The following is a 19,373-nucleotide window of genomic DNA, read 5'->3' as shown; positions in this document are numbered from 1 at the left end:
ATTGTAAAAAAAAATGCACTTGTATTTAAAAAATGGTGATAGGATTAGTGTGTAATCTGCAGATTTTTTTTAAGGATTAACAAAATATAAACTGTGTAGCACACTTTTATATGTGCACGCCTCTAGTTTCAAATGAGGGCGGTGAACACACAGAAACTACCAATATCATACGTTGCATTCATGTGCACCTCGTAAACTACCAACACCATCACGTGAAGTAGTAAATACAACCATGCTGACAGACTGGTGTTCAGGTGCTCAAGCGGTTTTGGTCAGAAATAATTATAAAATATGATGTAAATCAGAAAAATACATTGTTTGACGGAAAAAGGGGGAAAAATACATCACGGTGTAATTTTGTTATAATTTAGTTTAAACATTTGTGGAAATGTCAATACAAAAATGTAAACATAATGATTCAAAAATGAAAAAAATAAGCTATGATATTATTTCGGTTTATATAAGTCTGAGAAAAGCAAGTTATCTTTGGGTTGTCTTATTGTTCGTTGGTTGTGTTGAATTTTCCCCAGTGTTTCCCGGCAGCACTTGAACGCAGCACTGATCCCAGATCGGTCTGTGTGGCGGATTTCAGTCCAGCCTCCAGCCCCGCGTGCACACAGTGGTTCAGTTGGTGAGACAACACAGACAGACGGAGACAGACGGAGACACCGACCTGTTGCCAATGATGTGACAGTACACATTTAGAGATTTTTTTCATTTTTAATTTAAAAATTAAACAACCACGTCGCTTAAAAAAACAAAACAAACAAACCCTGACACATTTTTGTGTCTGGCATTTTTCCGTTGTTTGAAGGAGCCATGGAGCCGATAACGAAGTGGACGCCAAAACAAGTTGTCGACTGGATGAGAGGTGAGGTTTGTGTTTGTGTTGTCACACGTTATAACGCACATTTTCTGACAGAAACAATGGCTCCTTAACGTCTCAGCCCCGAGTCGTTCCTCGGTTATCTCAGTTTGGTTTCGTAGAAACTGCTCATGCGAGTCAACATACCTCCACCGAGGCGTCAGACAATGGGGCTGCATTTTCTTTTACTCTCACTTACAAACGTTGAGTTGGATCCTTTCACTCACAGTTAAGCTGTTTAAATCAGTCATTTGATGCTGCTGGCTCTTGTTAGCGTTCAAATTGTATCTGAGAGACAAACATGAGCTCATTTCTACAGCACGCTGCAGCTAAATAAACATTTAATTCACTCCCAAATACACAGAGAGACTCTTATCTGACAGAGTTTTGCCTCAGGGTCTCCCATTTAAAAAAAACACTGTTGTTGTCTAACTCACCCACTGAGGAATGACAGCACTGACTCATTGTTGTAATAATTGTTTTTTAATTGAGTAATGATCATTGACCTCAGTTTTGAAATCTCTTGCTCCATCTGAAGATGATTTGAAAGTCCATAAATCATTTTTGCAGTCATAATTCTGTGTTAGTGTTTTGTAGGATGTGACACTCGCATATTAAAAAAGAAAACACACCTGTTTCAGGTGCTGACAGGAATGCATTCTATGTTAATGGCACGATTGTGCTTTGAAACTGTTCAGTCACAGCAGAAGTATGCCTGATGAGGGACACCAAATGGTATGCGAAGAATGGATGGAAATAGTTTGAGTGCTATCATTCCAAACACAGGAAGAAATGAAGTGTGTGTGTGTGTATTATACAGAAAAATGATTACGTGGATGTCGCGGACATTTGGAAACTTCCCAAAACAAATCATGCGCGACTTCCTTTTTTAATCTAATTGGAGCTATGATCGTGTTGTGGAGCTGTAACTGCTGATTGAGGCATGCCATGCCAGTGCTCATCCATAGTCTGGAGCTAAAGGGTATTGTGGAGGGGTTAGTTTCAATGTGTCCAGTGAAAAGAGCCTGGCCATGGCACGCATGGATGGAGGATTAGTTGTTTACACAGACCTCCATTGATGTCAGTCTCCTGCAAATCTGACTCAGCGGTTGTCTCTGTAGGTCTTAGCCAGTGGATTTGCGGACCCTTACAAACCTCGCAGAAGTGAGCTAACTGAAATGACAGCAAACCATTCATGGGAATATTTCATACATCCCTTTCTCATGCGTGAACGTAGGGTCATCTTACGTTTGACCATTCATATCAAGTGATGGGTACTGGCAGGTATATCAAGCCACTGTTAAACAGGTTGGATTTAACATGGTCACTGCAGTGTGTTGTCTTTATAAAAGCAGATGATGCAGCCTTGCAAAGTCAAGTACCCAAAATGTTAACTTTCCTCATTGTGGTTTAGAAAATAGCTGTTTACTTTGGTTAGAGGCGTCGCCAGTGGGTGTAGACTACCATTACTTTGCAAGAAAAGGGATCAGCCTTTAAGCAGTCACTAAACAAATAAACTCAACAACTAAAATTCAAAATGCAGCCCAGCTTGTTTTCATCATTTAAACTGCTCACCCGGATTACCGATCAGCCCGACTTCCATCTGAATGTTTTCAAGACTTGTGGTTGAAAATTTAGCTCTTACCATTAAACGTAAAGTTAACATAATCTAAACTGTCCGTAAAAAGGTATAATTTCTTTATTCTGGAAGCTTTTGAAAAGTCAACGCAGCGTTATGTTTAATACCTTTTTTTTACTGTCCAAGAGCAGAAAAGTATGTGGCTAAATGACGACCAGAAGACGCCGACTGCTTCCATGGAAAAGAGAAGACATTGTGTTGTTGTGTCCTCAGTGACCGCTGTACAGTGCACAGCCACAGCATAGCATGGAACCACTGTTGTCATTGTTGTTTGACGGAAGAACAACTTGTGTAATTCCTGCGTACCGAAAACAAGCGACATCAAGTAAAACCAGCGTTGAGAGCAGGGTCATGGCTGCCTGTTGACCTGTTCACACCAATGGCAAACACGGGTGTTTCAAGACTTGTTGCGCCTGTATGAAAGAAGTATAATTAAACTCCCAGAAAGCTCTGTGAGGAGACCTTCGCTCTCATTTGCCTCAGGTTGTTTTTCCTCAATAGGACAGGGACTGTTTCTGTGTACTGAGGCTGTTGTTAATCACTTGCATTGTTCAAAAGATCAAGCAGTTGTTGGCGAATGTGTATTACCAGTGAAAGGGCATTTTGTTCTTTCAATTTAAACACTGTTGTTTTTTTGTTTGGAGACTGGAGAAGCCCTGAAGCACATTTCCTTCACCACAAGCTCTGATCTTCCAGCTGGACCTGTGGTGTCGTGTGATTAGTATCCCATATGTCATGTGTAGGACTACTTACCCTGGAGGAAATATGCACCTTTCGACAGAATATCTTTTTTTAACCAGTGAATGAATAAAAATTTTAGGTTTGTTGTGACTCTTTGGAAACTTAATTATGCTTAGGTTTGAAAAGCCATATCCAGTGACTCTAGGACAGTGACCCACATAGCCATGTTCACAAAGTCAAAAGTTTAAGCCATATGCTGCGAGTCATTTTCCAAATATAGTCCTGAATCCACATGGGCAATGCTTCAACTGAGAAGGGCTGGCACTGTTCAGGGAATGTTTAGCTCCAACTTAGGTGAATAGTTTCTCATTTACCAAACATACTTACTTTGTTTCCTCCCCCCTCTCCATTTGTCCACCTTTTAGTTACTGGGAGTAAGACTGCTAAGTTTTAACAAGGCATCCCAAACATCCAAATCTACACAACTACTGTCTGACTGAGTGGCTTTTATCCAGTTCTTTAACAAGTCCAGACAGCCTGGATATCCTCCAGCATTTTCTATACTTAAACACAGGCTAATCAAATTTCAAAGTACTGTATCTGGAAATGGATTAGGCATGTGATTTTCAGTGATGGGTTTATTTTGAGCACGAGGTCATGATTAAAAAGTCCTGCTGATCTAGTGCCCTGCATCTCGTACCCCTTTCAGACCAAACAGCCATGTTTTGGCGCACGTACAAGACTCCCGCTATTAGCTTATCTGTGATGTGACTGGAGCTACAGCTGCATGAACCCATAAGCGGAGGTCTGATGTCAGCGGTCAGATCATGTGTTCTTTTCTACGTCATTTTGCGGGTTTGCCTGATGTTGAGTGGGTGTCGCTGTATCATGCCTCCCAAATAACACCAAAGTGCCAAGAAGGCTGTTATCTTGCCGGAGAGGTGGCAAACGTGCCGAATGTCGCTTTTGTCTTTGACCAAGTGTGTGCTTGGAAAAATAACAGCATTGTGTCTGAGTCTGCGCATGCTGAATGACTCCACTGATGGATACCTTTTAAGCAGCCTTATCTTTTAGAGATGATAGTGAGGTGTGGGCAATGATGGCCCATGATCCTTATCTGGCTAAAACAGAGACTTCCTAAACTGGAGTGTGAACAGACGTAGTGCAGACACCTCTCACCCTTATTAAGGCATCCACTGCCTCTGTTGTGCCGGCTCTATTGGACAAACGGACTTCTGTGTTTGGATAGCCTCCACAGGCATCATTAATCCATTCTAGCAACCTTTATACTGTAGACTTGTGTGCATCAGGGAGGATAGGTGTTAAATTTAACAAAACGTAAGCTTTAAAGCAGCGGAGATCTTGCTCTGTCTAGTGGCCTCACAAAGTATAATAATTTATTCAAATGAAAGTCCTTTTAAAAGTTTAAAAATTCCTGTCTTTGTCATTTACAAGTTTCCAGCTTTTTAAAATTGACCTATTGTGTTCCATTGATGGGCAGATAACCAAGTTACCTTTCCATTGAAAATGGCCTTTAGAGTTCAGGGGAAGTAGTGTAAGAGGATTCCCCCCGGGGAGAGGTGACTGAAAGGGTTTGCCGTGGTTTGGTTCCTGGCAGCCCTTCCATGGCCTGTTTCTCACACGGCCCGGTGTCCCAGCCTCACAGCCCTCAAGCGCTTTAACATATGGAGACTCCTGCAGAAATCATAAATAGTTAATGTCACTGTTCTCTCCTAGTGATGAGAGACAAAGACAAGAAGTGTGTGTTGTCATCTAGTGCCAGTGCGTAGTAGTAGTTTTGACAGTGCTTAGTAATGATCCTTCATGTGTGCAATGCTTAACAGGGGTGATGATTTGGATCTGTAAAACAAAATCAGCATGCATTTGCGTGTATACTCAACGGTTCTTCTCTCAGTGCCACATGTCACCTTGTCTGTCTGCCAACCTGGGTTAGACCAGTTTGCTTTTCATTCAAATCTATAATGTGCATTGCAAATCTCCCCAGATGATCTCAGCTTAGCAGGACCTGCAAGCTATTTGGCCCTGCTCTTGCCCTAAGAGCATTGGCCTGTTGAGATGCCATGCTTAAGCCGTGGGAATAAAAGCCCCAACCTGAGGTGGCACAGCGTGGCACGAGTGCAAATGCGGGTCACATGCCGACTGACCTCTCGTGAAGGGATTGTTAAATGCGTGCGCCTGCCCACGCGTGTCATGATTGGCCTTCGAGGCTCACTGTCGCAGTCATGCAATTTGAAGTGTTTTTAATATATCAAGTCTCAGATAGGTGCTGAATCAAGATCTGTGCTTGATGATATGAGTCTCATAAGTCATACAGAGAAGGAAGAAGGAAAGAATTGATATTGCTACCAGAGCACTGCTAATGCGTTTCTGCTCAAATAACCACAGGACACGAGAGGAATGCAGTCAACCACTCTTGTTTTTTTTTCCCCCTACCAAACCAGCAGCTCTGTGAATGAGCAGTCAAAATACGTCGTACATACACCTCCTCCTTTGTTGCATTCTGGGCCACTAGTTGCTTTTAACGGATTTAAAATGCAGAACTAAGTCAAGTTGACGTTCCCCCTCGAACCAAAGCTCTTTCATCCTGTCACCAGCTTACACTGTAATGGAGTGTCATTATGATTATGAAGTGATCTGTAGTTTTATGAACTGTTACCCACTTCTGGGTTTAGTCGGGCACTTGGGCAGATGCCAGATCAGAGTTTGGTCATAACATGTTCAGGCTTGTCCAGAGTTTCCCCAAGTCCTGCACTGAGACTCACTGAATTCCTGTCGAGCTATTCACACAGTTTAAAATTGTCGTCTCTATAGGAAATACAGTCTTTTAAACTTTAAACCTTCACTTTGCAATAACATTTTCTTGGTATTAAATTAGCATCGCATGCAGGCTGTTATTGTTTGTAGGTGTCCCTCGCCTGTGTTCGTGTTTTCACTTGCTGTGACGTGTCTCTGAGTCAGCTCTCTTGTTGACTTGTTACATTAGGGAGTGCTGATAGAAATGGCAGCTGTAATGGGTTAGTCTGTGTTTTCACATGGTGCATTGATGAGCCCTGAGGCCGCCGTGGCTCCACAAGGCTGGATGGATGGATGGATGAAAGTGTTTGTTTTAACCAGGAAACTAAAAACCACCTGGATGATTAAAGGGAAGCACCCTACTTTCTTTGTGGTTATTTTTACATGTTGGTTCAAGGCACACAATGGTGCTTAGTACTGTGTTATGGAAAGGTCATAAGGCTGATAAGGGGACACACACATGTGCCATGTTTTTGTTTTGGTTTGGTTATGGATGAAAGTCACCCAGGGGAGTCCACAGAAAATTCCACAAGCACTAAGCAGTGAAGTCATACATACTGTGGCTTTTCAGAGGAACCCTTTCAATTATTGTCCAACTTCCCTTGGACATCCCCCTCACAAGTCCCCTACCTTAAAAAAAAACAAAAAACACCCATTTGTTGCCTAATTCCTTCTTCTCTCATCTAACATACAGGTAACTTATCAGAATACAGCTCAGCTGTGATGGATCGGGTCTAATGTGCTTTGTCATTTTGGATTTGGTTGTGAAACCGCTCAACCAACTGAACTAAAAAATGAACTATGCTGGAAACGTCAGAGAGTTTGAAACAAAACAAGTTTGTTTTCTTGATCTCAATTCAATAGACCGCACAAAGGATATTAGAGCAAAACGAGGGTTTTGAATTTTGTTTGAGCAGGGTGTGGTGGCTCCTCTTTGAGAAAATTCTGGACCTAAAGAGACGATCATGGGATCCTTTCTTTTGTTTCCATTGGTGCAGACACCTGGGGAAAGCCTCTCACCTGCCCTTCATCTGTATTTGTATGGCAACCTTTCCAGTCAACAGCACATTTATCATTTATGAAAACACGACCGTCCCTTTTCTTGTAATTATGTCACGACTGTGAGGGAGACCCACAGCAGATGCCAGCTGGAATACAAACAAACCTCACCTGGAAAAGGGAGGAGTGTGTTTTTTTTATGAGAGGTTGTGTGTTCATAAAGAATTCATCATTGCTTCAGGTAAGCGTTGAAAGAAAACATAGGGGGCACATCTTCAAACACCAAAGCCAGAGAGTCCATATAGTAACCCACAGCACAACATGGAGTGTGTGAATGTGTTTTCTGAATGGCTACGTCATAGGTGCCCTGTCCTGGCCTGCGGGTGACACACCGACGCTCACGCTAACTTTTATTGAAGATGACTCACCCTCCCCCAACCGCACCCCTCGCAGCAGGGAGACTGGGATCAGCTGCCCACAGCCTGTAGGCTGCTTAGTGATGTCTTACATTACATAATTCATGCATCCAAGCGTTTGTTATATTTGCTCCTCGCTGTCGTATTAAGAGGCATTAGTCATTGAGAATTTTCAGGGAAAGCTAAGGACTTCTTAATTTTGTGTTTTTTTGTAAATGGACTGTGTGTTTTTCTTTTTTTTTTTTTTTTAATCGTGAGGCAGTGTGTTGTTGTTATCGCTCCACCACGGCAAGGATAGATGGAATAATGACGCTCTCAATCTTTTTGACCTCCGTGTCCTCCTCCTCTGACCTGGACACAAGCCGGCTGTAAATCACTGGTTTGTGGTCACACTCTTCTCTCCACTTTAGCCTCCTCCATCCGTTCACCCCCCAGTTCCCACTTCCCCTGTCACTATAGTAACCTTAATTTTATTTACAGCTCCTGCCAATGCTTCAGCTCTTTGTTGGCAGCCATTGTGACAGAGTGGGTGACCACCGGTAGCACTAAGAAGTCACAGCAAAGTGCTCCTGTTGGATTTATCCTGGGTAGAAAGCAGGCGGCAACAAGACAGGCCAGACTGAGGAACGGACCTCCGCTGTGACAGGGTCAGAGATGGACCTGGTGTCTGTGTCGATGGAGTAAATCCTCTGCTTGGCTTGGCAGTGAGATATTTCTTCCTACTTCTTAAGCCAGTCTTTTTAAACAAGATTGAGGGTGGGATTTACTCTCTGGGAGATTAATGGCAATTAGCAAGTTCTTAACCAAAGATGCTTATGGGGATCCACATTAGCAGCGGAGCAAGTACTACACTACACCATACAAACCACAGGGACAATACAGTGCTATCTTTAGTTTTCTTACTTCTGTCATCTCTGTTTCATAAAAGTCTTATAAACCATAATACTGTAGCACAATGGCTGCTAAGATAAGTTGAAAAATATGCTCACACGCAGTTATTCTGAGTGCAAGCGCACTTTTCCCATGGCAAGCTAAATGAGTGGGGCACATTTCCTCCCCCCAAACCATGTTCATCTTTATTGTGGTTTCCATAGGCAGCTATTATGGTGCTAGTAAATTGCTCTGTAATCAGTACATGGGCCACCCTGATCATACACCATACATGTGATGGGATGAAAGCATTAAATGGAGTTCCCTGGGTTTTTTTTTTCTTTTTTTCTATGACCTGTTTGGGTCTCAGTGGCTATGACTTTGAACCTAGGGTTAAGTTTGATGGGGGGTGTCACCTCTGCAAAGAGGTATTTTTCTTTCTTTTCTTTTTTCTTCTTCCCTTTTTCTCATCTCTGCTTACTTTTTGCCTCTTTCCCTCCATATCTGTCTCCGTCACAGAACGCCGGCCCTTAATTATAGTTTTGTCTTAGAGAAATGATGTATAGTGCTTTAGAAGTCCCGTTGACACACAAACAGCGCAGTCTCTTCAGTGACTCTCAGGCCACACAGAGGGTAGTGTCCTTTCCTTATTGCTTTCTAACACCTATTATTGGAAAACACTTGACAATTCCCGAATTCCAAAAGTGACGGTCTCTATTGTTTTGTGCACTTTCAAGACACAAAGACTTGGGACTATCTTGGGATGCTTTTCAAACGTCGGAACCACAACAATATGAACATTGGAGGTGCCAGGAAAGACTAAAAAGATTGTGGTGGGTGGGGGAAGCAGGAACAGGACTGAGAAAAGAAGGAGGGAGGGGGGAGTTTGAGACATTTTTGAGGTCTTTGTTGCTTTCTTCAGTGGGTGTTTATGCTAGTGGTAACAAGCAGCAGTGTGGCGGGGCGGCTGACTGGCTGGAGAGTGATAGGTGTTTATGTTGGCCTGAGAGGTTATTGGTCTGAACCCTTGCTCCTGTCCCCGTCAAACACACCCAAGCACTGGCTACATTTACCTGCACATTCGATTCCTGACATTGGCCTCTGCAAGAACAAAAACCTGTTTACACGCAGCTCTACAAACTGGTTTTTGAATATCTCCGGTCCGATGTACACATGAATAAATCACGTATCCGTCTGTGTTTACAATCTGTTATGATTATACTTCTAGTGGCACTAGTGGCAACATGTGACTTAATGTAATGTAAAATATTGAATCAGAGCCATCATTAAAGGAATAGTTAGATCTAATTGGACATAGTTTTCATTTTCTGACCAAGAAGTTCATAAGAAACAAAGTCAGAACTGGACACAGAAGCTGCATGCCTTACCAGTACCTCTGTAGTGAATAATAAACATATTATTTATTTAATACATACAAAAACAAAGTGTAAAAACAAGACATTTCAGTGTTTTACAAGGGGTTATAGCTCTTCTATTACTTGGCTGTGAGCAGAGCCAAGAAATGGTTAACATTTTGTTACCATTTGACAGAGCGAGGCTCGGTCTCTTTGTTACCAGTATTTATGTGCTGCTAACTGAAACTACCTGAGAATCCTCAATATTAAGGGAATGTAGGTGAGCAAGAAGGTGCGGGCCCCGTGAAAGAACTACGTAGAACAGATCACATGTTTGGTCTTTAAAACTTTTCTCACAAGAGAAAACTAAATCATGCATCAGGTGCAAACTCAGTGACCCGGACAACTAGTTTTTCAGTTTTTTTCCACGCCCTTGGCTTAAGCAGCTGTTTGGTTGCTACAGGTTTGCAGTCACTAATGTGCCCGCAGCAGTTCTGTTTTATCTTTTTTTTTTTCTTTCTTCCATCTTGTTTTTCCTCTATCCTCTGATCTTCTTGTGACCAGAACTCATCTTGTGTCAGGTCATACGACAACCAAAATACCTTTCATAACCTTCTGTGCTCTGACCAGTGACGCCCCCTCTCACCTCGCTCCAATCAATACTTACTGAGCTGTCAGTGCCCCTCGAACTTGGAAATCTGATGTGGTACCAGCAATGTGATTTGAGGTCGTGTGCTGCTAGAGGTGCGGATGAACTGAGCCCAGGGGCTCGGGCTCGTGGTTGCTGATGTGCTTCAACCATGACAGCCCCCGCGAACTTTGACCCCCTCTTCCGTCATCAGTCATCGTCCATCACCCTTTGAGAGACAGAGCTGCTTTTGTCTGCCTGTGGTCGGGCCATGCTCAGCTGCTTTTTCTCACTTAGGAAGCCCACTCGGGACATGTCACTGCCAGTTTGTAGATGTCTGTGTTTTTAGATTAGGGTACATGAAGTGAAACACTCTTTGTTAGCTGAAGGAAGCAGTGATAAGATTAAAACACGGGTCGCACAGGGTCATATTCAGTTAAGCTGTCAGAAAGTGATAGAACTAATAAAATGCTGTCCTTGAGACAAAGTAGCCTTTATGTTTCACACTCATTTAATCTGATATTCATTCTCGGTATCCAAATGTATGTGCAGTTTCAGATTATTAAAGGAATATCTGCTGTCGGTATCTGGACACGTGGCATAATAAGGCAGATATTTGCCAGACTATCAGGTTTTTTTGTGTGAAGAGTCCCAGAAAAAGACGGAACATTCTTCACTGTTCCCAGATGAGGACACAACATGCTCGATGGAGAGATGTAGAACACCATTGTGTAACTGCTATCCCCAGTTCCCATTGGAAGGGCAAGCCCAGTGTGTTTGTGTGTGTGTGTGTGTACAGGCTTTGTTGTTGTGCTGTGAAGTCATGCATTAGGATAGCTTAGCAGTCGCCGAGAGGAGCTTTTTCTTTCTTTCTAATTACAGCACGGCCTGGTCCGGCCAGAGACCATTGTGCCAGGGTGCTGTGAATTCCCACAATGGAGCTGCTCAGCGGAGAACAATGAGTCAAATTCCAGACTGTTCCCCGCAGGTCCAGAGGCCGGGCTCACAAATAAAGACAGCAGAGTTACAGTGGCTTTGCTATTCTATACCCAGTAGCTTTCCCACTGGTCACCCCAGTGGGGATATTGGTTTGTGTTTGTGTGTGTGCATGTTTGTGTGTGTGTCCCTGTTTATGTGTGTTACAGGGTGGCTACAGCGTCCACCGGGAGCACAGGGAGGGGTTGAAAGATGGGGGATGTGAAGAGGAGAGCGCTTGTTTCATTCTTTCTGTAGGAAGTGAAAGACCGTTCACTCTTTTCTGGTGTAATCAAACCCCTGAGAACGAAACGTCGGCAACCAAAAACCGCATTGAAAGCATTGTTGTACAAAATTGATCAACTTGTTTTTTTTTTTTTTTGTTAAGACGGAGCACTGAACTTGTGTAAGATGTCATAAAACCAATGACTTTTTCCGTCACACAAACACAGCGGGCCCTGAGCTATCGTGTAGTTGGCCACATTAAACACAATCTGCTGTTTTTGTGCTTCTGTTCAGATGAGAAATGCTGATATCATGGCAAGAATAGCTCAGCCATTTGTAAGCGGAAGGATTCAGCTGTTTACGTTGCCAAAAATGTGTGCTTACACAGCCTTTAAGTAGGCTGCAGAGCTCGAAAGGCCTCCAAAAGGGTCCAGTTCCACTTGTTGCATCCAGACGGGAGTATCTGGGTTCTTGCTTTCCCAGCTGTCCAGAAATATGCCTCTGTGCGTGTGTGTGTGTAATGCATCTATGGACTGCAAATGTTGTGTTGATAACCTGTTCTACCCATCAGTGTTTAATCAATGGGAGATGGTGGGTGGCAAGAAAGACCCCACAGTGAACAGCAGATGCTGTTACTGCGTCACACAGATCAGCATTTGCCAACACCGCTTCTTCTGTTTGTTTATTGGCCACAGACTTTGACAGGTTTCATTCAGATGCCCTTCTCTTGCTCACACAGAGAAGGTCTTTTCGAACCGCAGGTGAAAACTGCTGCAGTTTGATTGCATTAGATTGCAGCAGTTTGCCATATACAACGCTACCGTGACCTCATTCGTAATACAGTTTTTTTTTGTTTTATTCATTTTTTGTTATCATAGTGTTTTTAGCAAGTGGCAACCTCTGGTTCTGGGAAATGAAGCCACTGTTGAAGCGCTAAGATTACTCGAGCAGTCGCTTGAGACATCTCATAAGCTCTCATATTAAAATGGCCAGTTTCACAGCAGAAATAAACATGTTTACAGCCTGGTTTTGGTCTCTATAGCTAATTTCACCTTTAGTGACAACTGTGAGGAGGGTGAATTTTTTTCAACTCACTCGTTTAAATGATAAAGTTACGCATAATTAGCAGTGTTGCCGCTTGATTGACAGGTAGGTGCTGTTACAGATGGCTTACTTGAGCACCCAGCCGTCATTCGGACTGCTTCAGGTGTGCCGGTGATCCACGTCTTTGCCGATATTTAAATTAGCTGAGAGGCGGAAGAAGCAATACATCCAACATGGCGGCGGCCCAGCACCGCATATTTTTGGCTTAAAAACAGCGCTTTGGAGTGAGTGACATCACTCAGGCTCTGTCCGTCCTTTATACCGTCATCGCTTTTTAGTTGTAAGCGTCGTATTTCTAGTATAATTTAAGCCCTGACGTATCAGTCCAGTTTGAATCTGTTCAGCCAGGCTTGTAATTCCGATGAACCCTGCGGGGTAATGAATGTTTTTTGCGATTTGCATTTGACGTTGATGGTGCCGTGTGTCTGTGCCTCTGCTACACAGTCACACCCACTTGCTCTGGTTTGAGGACATTTGCCAAGTGGTTCACAGAGGCCATAAAACTCCAAAGCGTTTCATCCTGCGCAGGCTTTTGAAAAGAATTCACACAGTCCTCCCTTGTGCCCCCCCCCTCGCTCAATTCACAATAACGTGACACTCAATCTCCTTTACTGGTTACTCTAGCTTTAATGAAAATTGATAGTCTCACACACATATATACACACACCCCAGCAGCCATTGATCGAGGCCCAATAAATGTTTTATAAGCTCCATTGTAAGGACACCCCTCTTTTATTTAGAAGGTGTCAATGGTTGAGTCCAGAGGGAGCGATTGCTCTTGTACCTTCCTCTTAGTGCCCCTGAATTCTGTGGGAGGGTAATACATTTTCTCTGTAGTGCACATTTAACCCTTTTTCGTTCAGTGCTTTCACGTAAACACACTCATAATTGTTCCAAATCAAAGCTAATGCAGATCAGTTTGGACTCTCGGATTTCTAAACTCTCGAGGTCTGATTTCAAGGATCAGGGATAGGGTTATGTGGGGAGAAAACACTTGCCAATGAATGAATGGAAAAGTGAAAACATCCCAGAGGAGAGGATAGGCGCTTCATTCATCAATTAGCGGATGCAGATTCATTCCTCCCACCATTTGAGTGTTTTCCCATATCTTGTCTGTCTGAGTTATATTGTGTGTTTTTAGTGCGACCAAGTAAGAAAACACACACACATAAGCCTCAGCGAGTCTCATTGTGAGCTGTGCCACAAGTTTCCTTTGTGATGGAGAGTGGCACCATTCCACAGGAAATGCCTTTTTAACACAGCAGGAAGGAAGAAACTTTGCCCCCTCCCCACTGCATCCAAGTCTTTGTTTTAATCTGACTGAATTAAGTTACTGGCCCAGTGTTTGTGTTTTGACTTGTGTTTGTGTATTTGTGAGTTCAGGCCAGTGCTTAGCCCCTGAAAGTCTTGCAATATGAAGCGGATTCTCTTGCAGACTGCAAGGCCAGTCAGGTGTTAAGCTTAAAATTCTCCAGTCTTGCTGCAGAATTATGAATGAGAGGAATGAGAAAAATGTAATGAGGCTAACTGGACTTGACTTGTGTGAAGGTTAATGGTTAACAAGTCATGATGGAATTTCCCTTTGATTCAGCAGACATGACTTGAGCTCTCACAGATATTTTCTCAGGGATTCAGAACACTTTTGTAAGTGAACTTTGATGCCATAATGGAATTTTAATGGCTTTGAAGGTTGTTATTGTGATGTCAATTTCTACAATAAATGTATCTCAAAGGGCTGCAATACCTAACCTTCAATGCAAACATGTAGTATGTGTATTCATTGTTTATCTTATAATAAATATTAATAAATGATGATTCACACATACGTCGTTTATGCTATACTCTGCAACACGAGCACAGACTGAGTGCCACAGAGACACGAAGACACGAGTAGCCATTCATAAAGTCTGCTCAGAACACACCCAGCGGGTCTTCACTCATAACTACATGCCCTACATTTTATATGCATGCTGTTATCTGCTATCAAGTTACATGTTACTTTTTAAAACATGTCAAGTTTTTTTTGCGACTTGAATGTCAAACTGAAAATGGATCTGCTGAATCCTGTCTCATGCGGAAGAATATTATGTGTGTGTGTGTGTGTGTGTGGTATGGCTAGAGCAAGCGAGTGTGTCTTTCAGCTGACAGGTCTTTCAGAGAAGCAGGGCACGGGGCCATGCATCTGCAGCTGCCCCCTCTCTGTGCACTCTTTGATGGGGAGAAAGATGGTGTTTGCTTCGACACCCACAGCTAGACACACACACACACAAAGGCTTGTTCTTCACGATGTTGTCTCAACACTACTTGAAGATCCACTGAAGGACACATTGCGTGCACATAAAGGGCATGCTTGTGAGTTTGTTTTATAGCAATGCATTGTGTATATAAGTCAATCTGCAGTGCACTACAGTACACGGAATATCCGTGCAAGTTGCACCCTTGTGCGTCCGACAACCAGCGCAGTTGGTAGTGTAACGGCCCATGTCATTTGTTATTGGTGACTCCAAATAGTAGCAAGGGGACACCACTGACACTGGCACGTTTATTGAAACGCCCACACATTCACACACACACTCACAAATATAGACATCCATTGTTTAACCAGCTCAACAGACTTAGAGGTCTCAACCGTTAACTCTGTTTATAGTGTGTTTGTCTAGCAAAGATAGCAGTCGCACCTGTTCCTTATCTGAACTGTGCACACACACTCACACAATTAGGACACACTAATAATAACAGATACAGTACAGATACAGTACTTCCATTCTTTGGTTTTGCATTGAGGTAAAGGGTTCTTGCAAATGACAGTTGAACCGTCGCAGTCCGATCCGTATTCTTAATGTTTGTCTAATGGATCTTTTTATATTTGCCTTCCTCATTGTGTGTGTCTAGGTTTAGACGACAGCCTGCAGCAGTATGTGAGCAACTTTGAGCGGGAAAAGATCAGTGGGGAACAGCTACTGAAGATCACACATCAAGACCTGGAGGAGCTCGGCGTGGCCAGGATTGGACACCAGGAACTGGTGCTGGAGGCCGTCGACCTACTCTGCGCTTTGGTTAGTAGATCTCCGCTGCGCGCACGTGTTGCTAATCCAAATACAGTAGCTTTAGAGATCTTACAGCTAAAGGCATAATCCTAGGATGTAACTGTCTTAAGAAAGGATTTGTAACAAAGCAGGGGGGCTCTCTTTTGGTCACTGCCACCCCCACCCCCTCAAGCTCAGTGTCCGCATTCACCAAAAAAAAAAAGTTTCTGGTTGGGCAGCTAAAGGAACTAGTGATGCAGAACAGCTCAGCAGGGTGTGGAAGCACCACAACATTCGAAGCAGCCCGAGGACACAGGGGGGAACGGCAGTGTCACTCAGAGAAGAGTAGAAATCTGGTTGGAGGGGACTTGGGCTCAATTTGCAGTTGTGTGAGATTATTAGAGGATGTTAATGATAATCACGTAGGGACGAGTGACCGTTTGATCTTCTTGATGGATAAGAGCTTTTTTTCCACACTTACTTACACTTTAAGTCTCTTTTACACACAAAAAAACCACCAGGCTATACTCTTCTCTTAATCAAACTGACAGTGTCACTCAGAGAACATTCTTACTGTTGCAGCCATCCACTCACCTGAGTCATCTCGCTCGGTTCAGTTATAGATCCCCCTGTTTGGCTCTTATTAGTCACCCTGGGAGCGAACCAGCTGCCCCTCTGTCCATCATCACGGCTCCCAGAAGAGCTGCCAACAAAAATGTCTCTGCCTTCAACTCACGAGCATGAAAAGAGCGATGAAAACCGTCCGTGCTCTCGACTGAAAGAAAACCAGCTTTTTCCAGCAGATGGGATCGATTTTTGGAGTTTTATCACTTCCTGTGCCATAAAAGTCCCAGATTGTGCTCCCTGCGTTTTGATCAGAGTCAGCATTTCTGCCTTTATGCTCTCTTAAAATGCTGTACATTACATTGGTTGCGGCATGGTTATATTTACCCTGAAGAAACCTTAAAGTTCAATCTCCTCGTTCCTACACGAGGCCGCATCTTGAATCGATCTGAAAGCTGTAGGTCAAATGTGTTTGGATCAACACCTTTTATGGTTAGAAAAGATGTGATTTCTTTGTCAGCGATCCATCACCTCAGCATACTGAAGCCATGGAGGGGGTTTTCTAGCATCCTGTGTGAATCGGGCATATGTGTGATTCAACTCTCATCACTCGGCTCACATCTCATTATCATTTCATGGCTCCTTCTGTGTTCAGGTTTACATTCACAGTGCTGGGATACCCACCTTTCAAACCACACTGTGTTAACTGAGGTAGGGACATTAAGATTTGATCCATCTCTTCCCTTAGACTAAACTTTCACCCAATTAATACACTCATCCATTGTTTCTCAGCAGTCTGTCCTATACCTGTCCACAGTCTCTCCTAAGTTGACACCTGGAAGCACTCTGCACATACCACACCTTTTTTTTTTTTTGTTTTGATAGATTTACTCATCATAGTATATATAACATATGGTATGTCATGTGGTCCATAACCTCTTTTACTATCACAGTAATCAGGCACAGATTTTTGTTCACCCCTAGAACCTTGACATCAAGGCACTGAAATCTCGAGTCATTTTCTTCTCAAGCAGAGTCATAAATTTGGCCTCCAAAGTGCTTCCTCAGCGTGGTTTTGTTATTTTAAGTGAACCCTCTTCCTCGCATGTGAGCTTTATTCTCCCTTCAAAACGTGCTGTTAGTTTCTAACACCATGCTCGTGTGGTGTTGGATGCGCCGTGTAGTGTTATGTAATTTCAGTAAGGCGGTTTATACCAGGAATACTCGACTCTCAGCAAACCGTTCACCTCTGACTGAAACAGTCTGGCTAAATGTTTTTTGTCCGTTAGGGGTTTCCTTATTAAGAATGAGGCCTTGGCCTCCCACAGGCCTCATGGGAGGAAGTGAGGCCCCCGATTCAATTAGCCTTAACTGAGGCAAGGTCACTGCTACCGACAGGAACACAGGCCACCAGCAACCGAAACCCCCACACGCCGCTCCCTCCCCCCACTTTCTCTCTTTTTGTTTACTGTTAGGTCAGACACTTCCTGTTGATGCAGTCACATTCATCCCTGTGACACTTTGCTACAAGGCTTTGCTCTTGAATTTTAAATGTTTAAACAGGTGCTGTTGCACACATATTAAAAATTTTGACTTTATCATAGTACCTTTTGTATATATCCGGAGCCTGAACCGTCCCGTTAGCGTTTTCAAAACTAAATCACGATGACTGATGGCCTAACATGAAGCCACACAGCCCTTTTGGAAACATTCATACACATGCTTCTCTTCCACCCAAAAGCTATCATGAGCAAATTGCCGTCAAGGGACAAAGAGCGAACATTTCAATTAATTTTACTGGACTTCTCCGAGACATGATGTCTTCTGCAGAGTCAATGCTGAAACCCAACACTTCTTTATTTATTCTCAGACCCCAGTGACCCACTCAAGACCAGCACAGCATGATATTCACACACACATTAGGTTTCTCCAGCAGCCATAAGCATATGACCGATCATCTGGCCTCGGCATGTGCCGCTGAGCTGCTGTAAATGTATTTTACCATTGCCTAGCGGTGATTCTGCCCCATGATATAATGTAACACTTAACCTTAGATGGCACATTAGAGCAACAGACACATGCACCCACACTCTCTCTGTAGTAGCCTGCAGGCATTTGCATCTTTCTTTTATAGTCAAGTCAGATCCATGTAATGCCTGTGGCGATGGCAGGAAGCTCTGTGTTGTGATAGCCGTTCCCCATTTCTCACGAGGACACTTATACCAGCGTATAGTTTGCACTTCAAAGAGCCCCAACTAGAGCCTCCACAAAAAGCTTGCCATCTTGATTCTGTATTAAATGAATGTCTATTAAAAAAAAAGGCACTGTAAGAAATGTAAATATGACTTGAAGTGCTGTTATGAGAGTGAAAAATTGCATTCGACTGGAACCGCACATTTTGCTCAGACGTGGTTTTTAGCTCAGCTGGCAGTGTGGGACAAAAGCTCTCTGGACATCTGTGGGCCAGTTAGAACTGCTGTGACTGTGTGATTAGCCTGCTAATGAAAAAGGCAGGAGAGACGTTTGATCTGGAAAATGTTCACAGCGCCTTTTGTGCTACTTTCACTGTATGAACGAGAAACCATCGAATGAGTCCTTTCCCTTTTTTTCCCCCCGTACGTATCCTGAGCATGTTTACTTGTTTTTGATATTTAAACAATCCATGTCAAGTGTACCATGAGCACGGCTACCTACAGCTACTGTCTGACAAACTCAATTATTCCAGGGATTCCTTTGGTACTGACATGAGTGAAATAACTTTAATGTTTTTTTAAGCTCTTTTTGGAGAGAGCCAGTGGAATAAAAGTAGATTCTAACCACTTGCATATCTCCTTCGTTATTTTCCAAACACGTGCTGTTACTCCTTGCAAAGCATATTTAGCTACTGGCACATCACACACGCAGCAAGCATAGCTGGCAGCAATGCAACACCATGTAAGCTGATATTTTACGAGGACAAGTGCCAGGCTGCCCTTTCTCTGCTTACCTTAACCAACACATTATTTCAGACCCATTTATTCAATCAAAACATTGCACAAACTCAAAAACAAGTTCTTAAAAATATTTGACAAGTGGTTACGTTCAGTCTCAGACCCGTTTGCGTGCTGTCGCAGCTCAGCACCCCGCAGCAGTTCAGTTCATAGCCGGGATTGTAGTGTACTTAGTGACCCCCTTAAAGACACAGAGCTCGGCTGCTTTGTGCATGTGAATAA

General features: G+C 43.3%; 1 protein-coding gene across 1 annotated transcript in view; it reads left to right on the top strand.

Annotated features, from left to right (window-relative positions):
- The first annotated feature begins 590 nt into the window (after positions 1-590).
- Positions 591-19,373, top strand: part of LOC104919292 (connector enhancer of kinase suppressor of ras 3) — a 31,768-nt gene continuing 12,985 nt past the window's right edge. The window contains exons 1-2 of the mRNA XM_010731272.3: positions 591-871; positions 15,464-15,627. Coding sequence (XP_010729574.1) covers positions 820-871; positions 15,464-15,627 — 216 coding nt within the window. The 5' untranslated portion in view covers positions 591-819. The remainder of the gene's footprint in view (positions 872-15,463; positions 15,628-19,373) is intronic.

This window comes from Larimichthys crocea, chromosome XXIV, assembly GCF_000972845.2.
Source record: "Larimichthys crocea isolate SSNF chromosome XXIV, L_crocea_2.0, whole genome shotgun sequence".
NCBI classification, from domain to species: domain Eukaryota; kingdom Metazoa; phylum Chordata; class Actinopteri; family Sciaenidae; genus Larimichthys; species Larimichthys crocea.
This window is presented reverse-complemented; position numbering and strand designations above follow the sequence as displayed.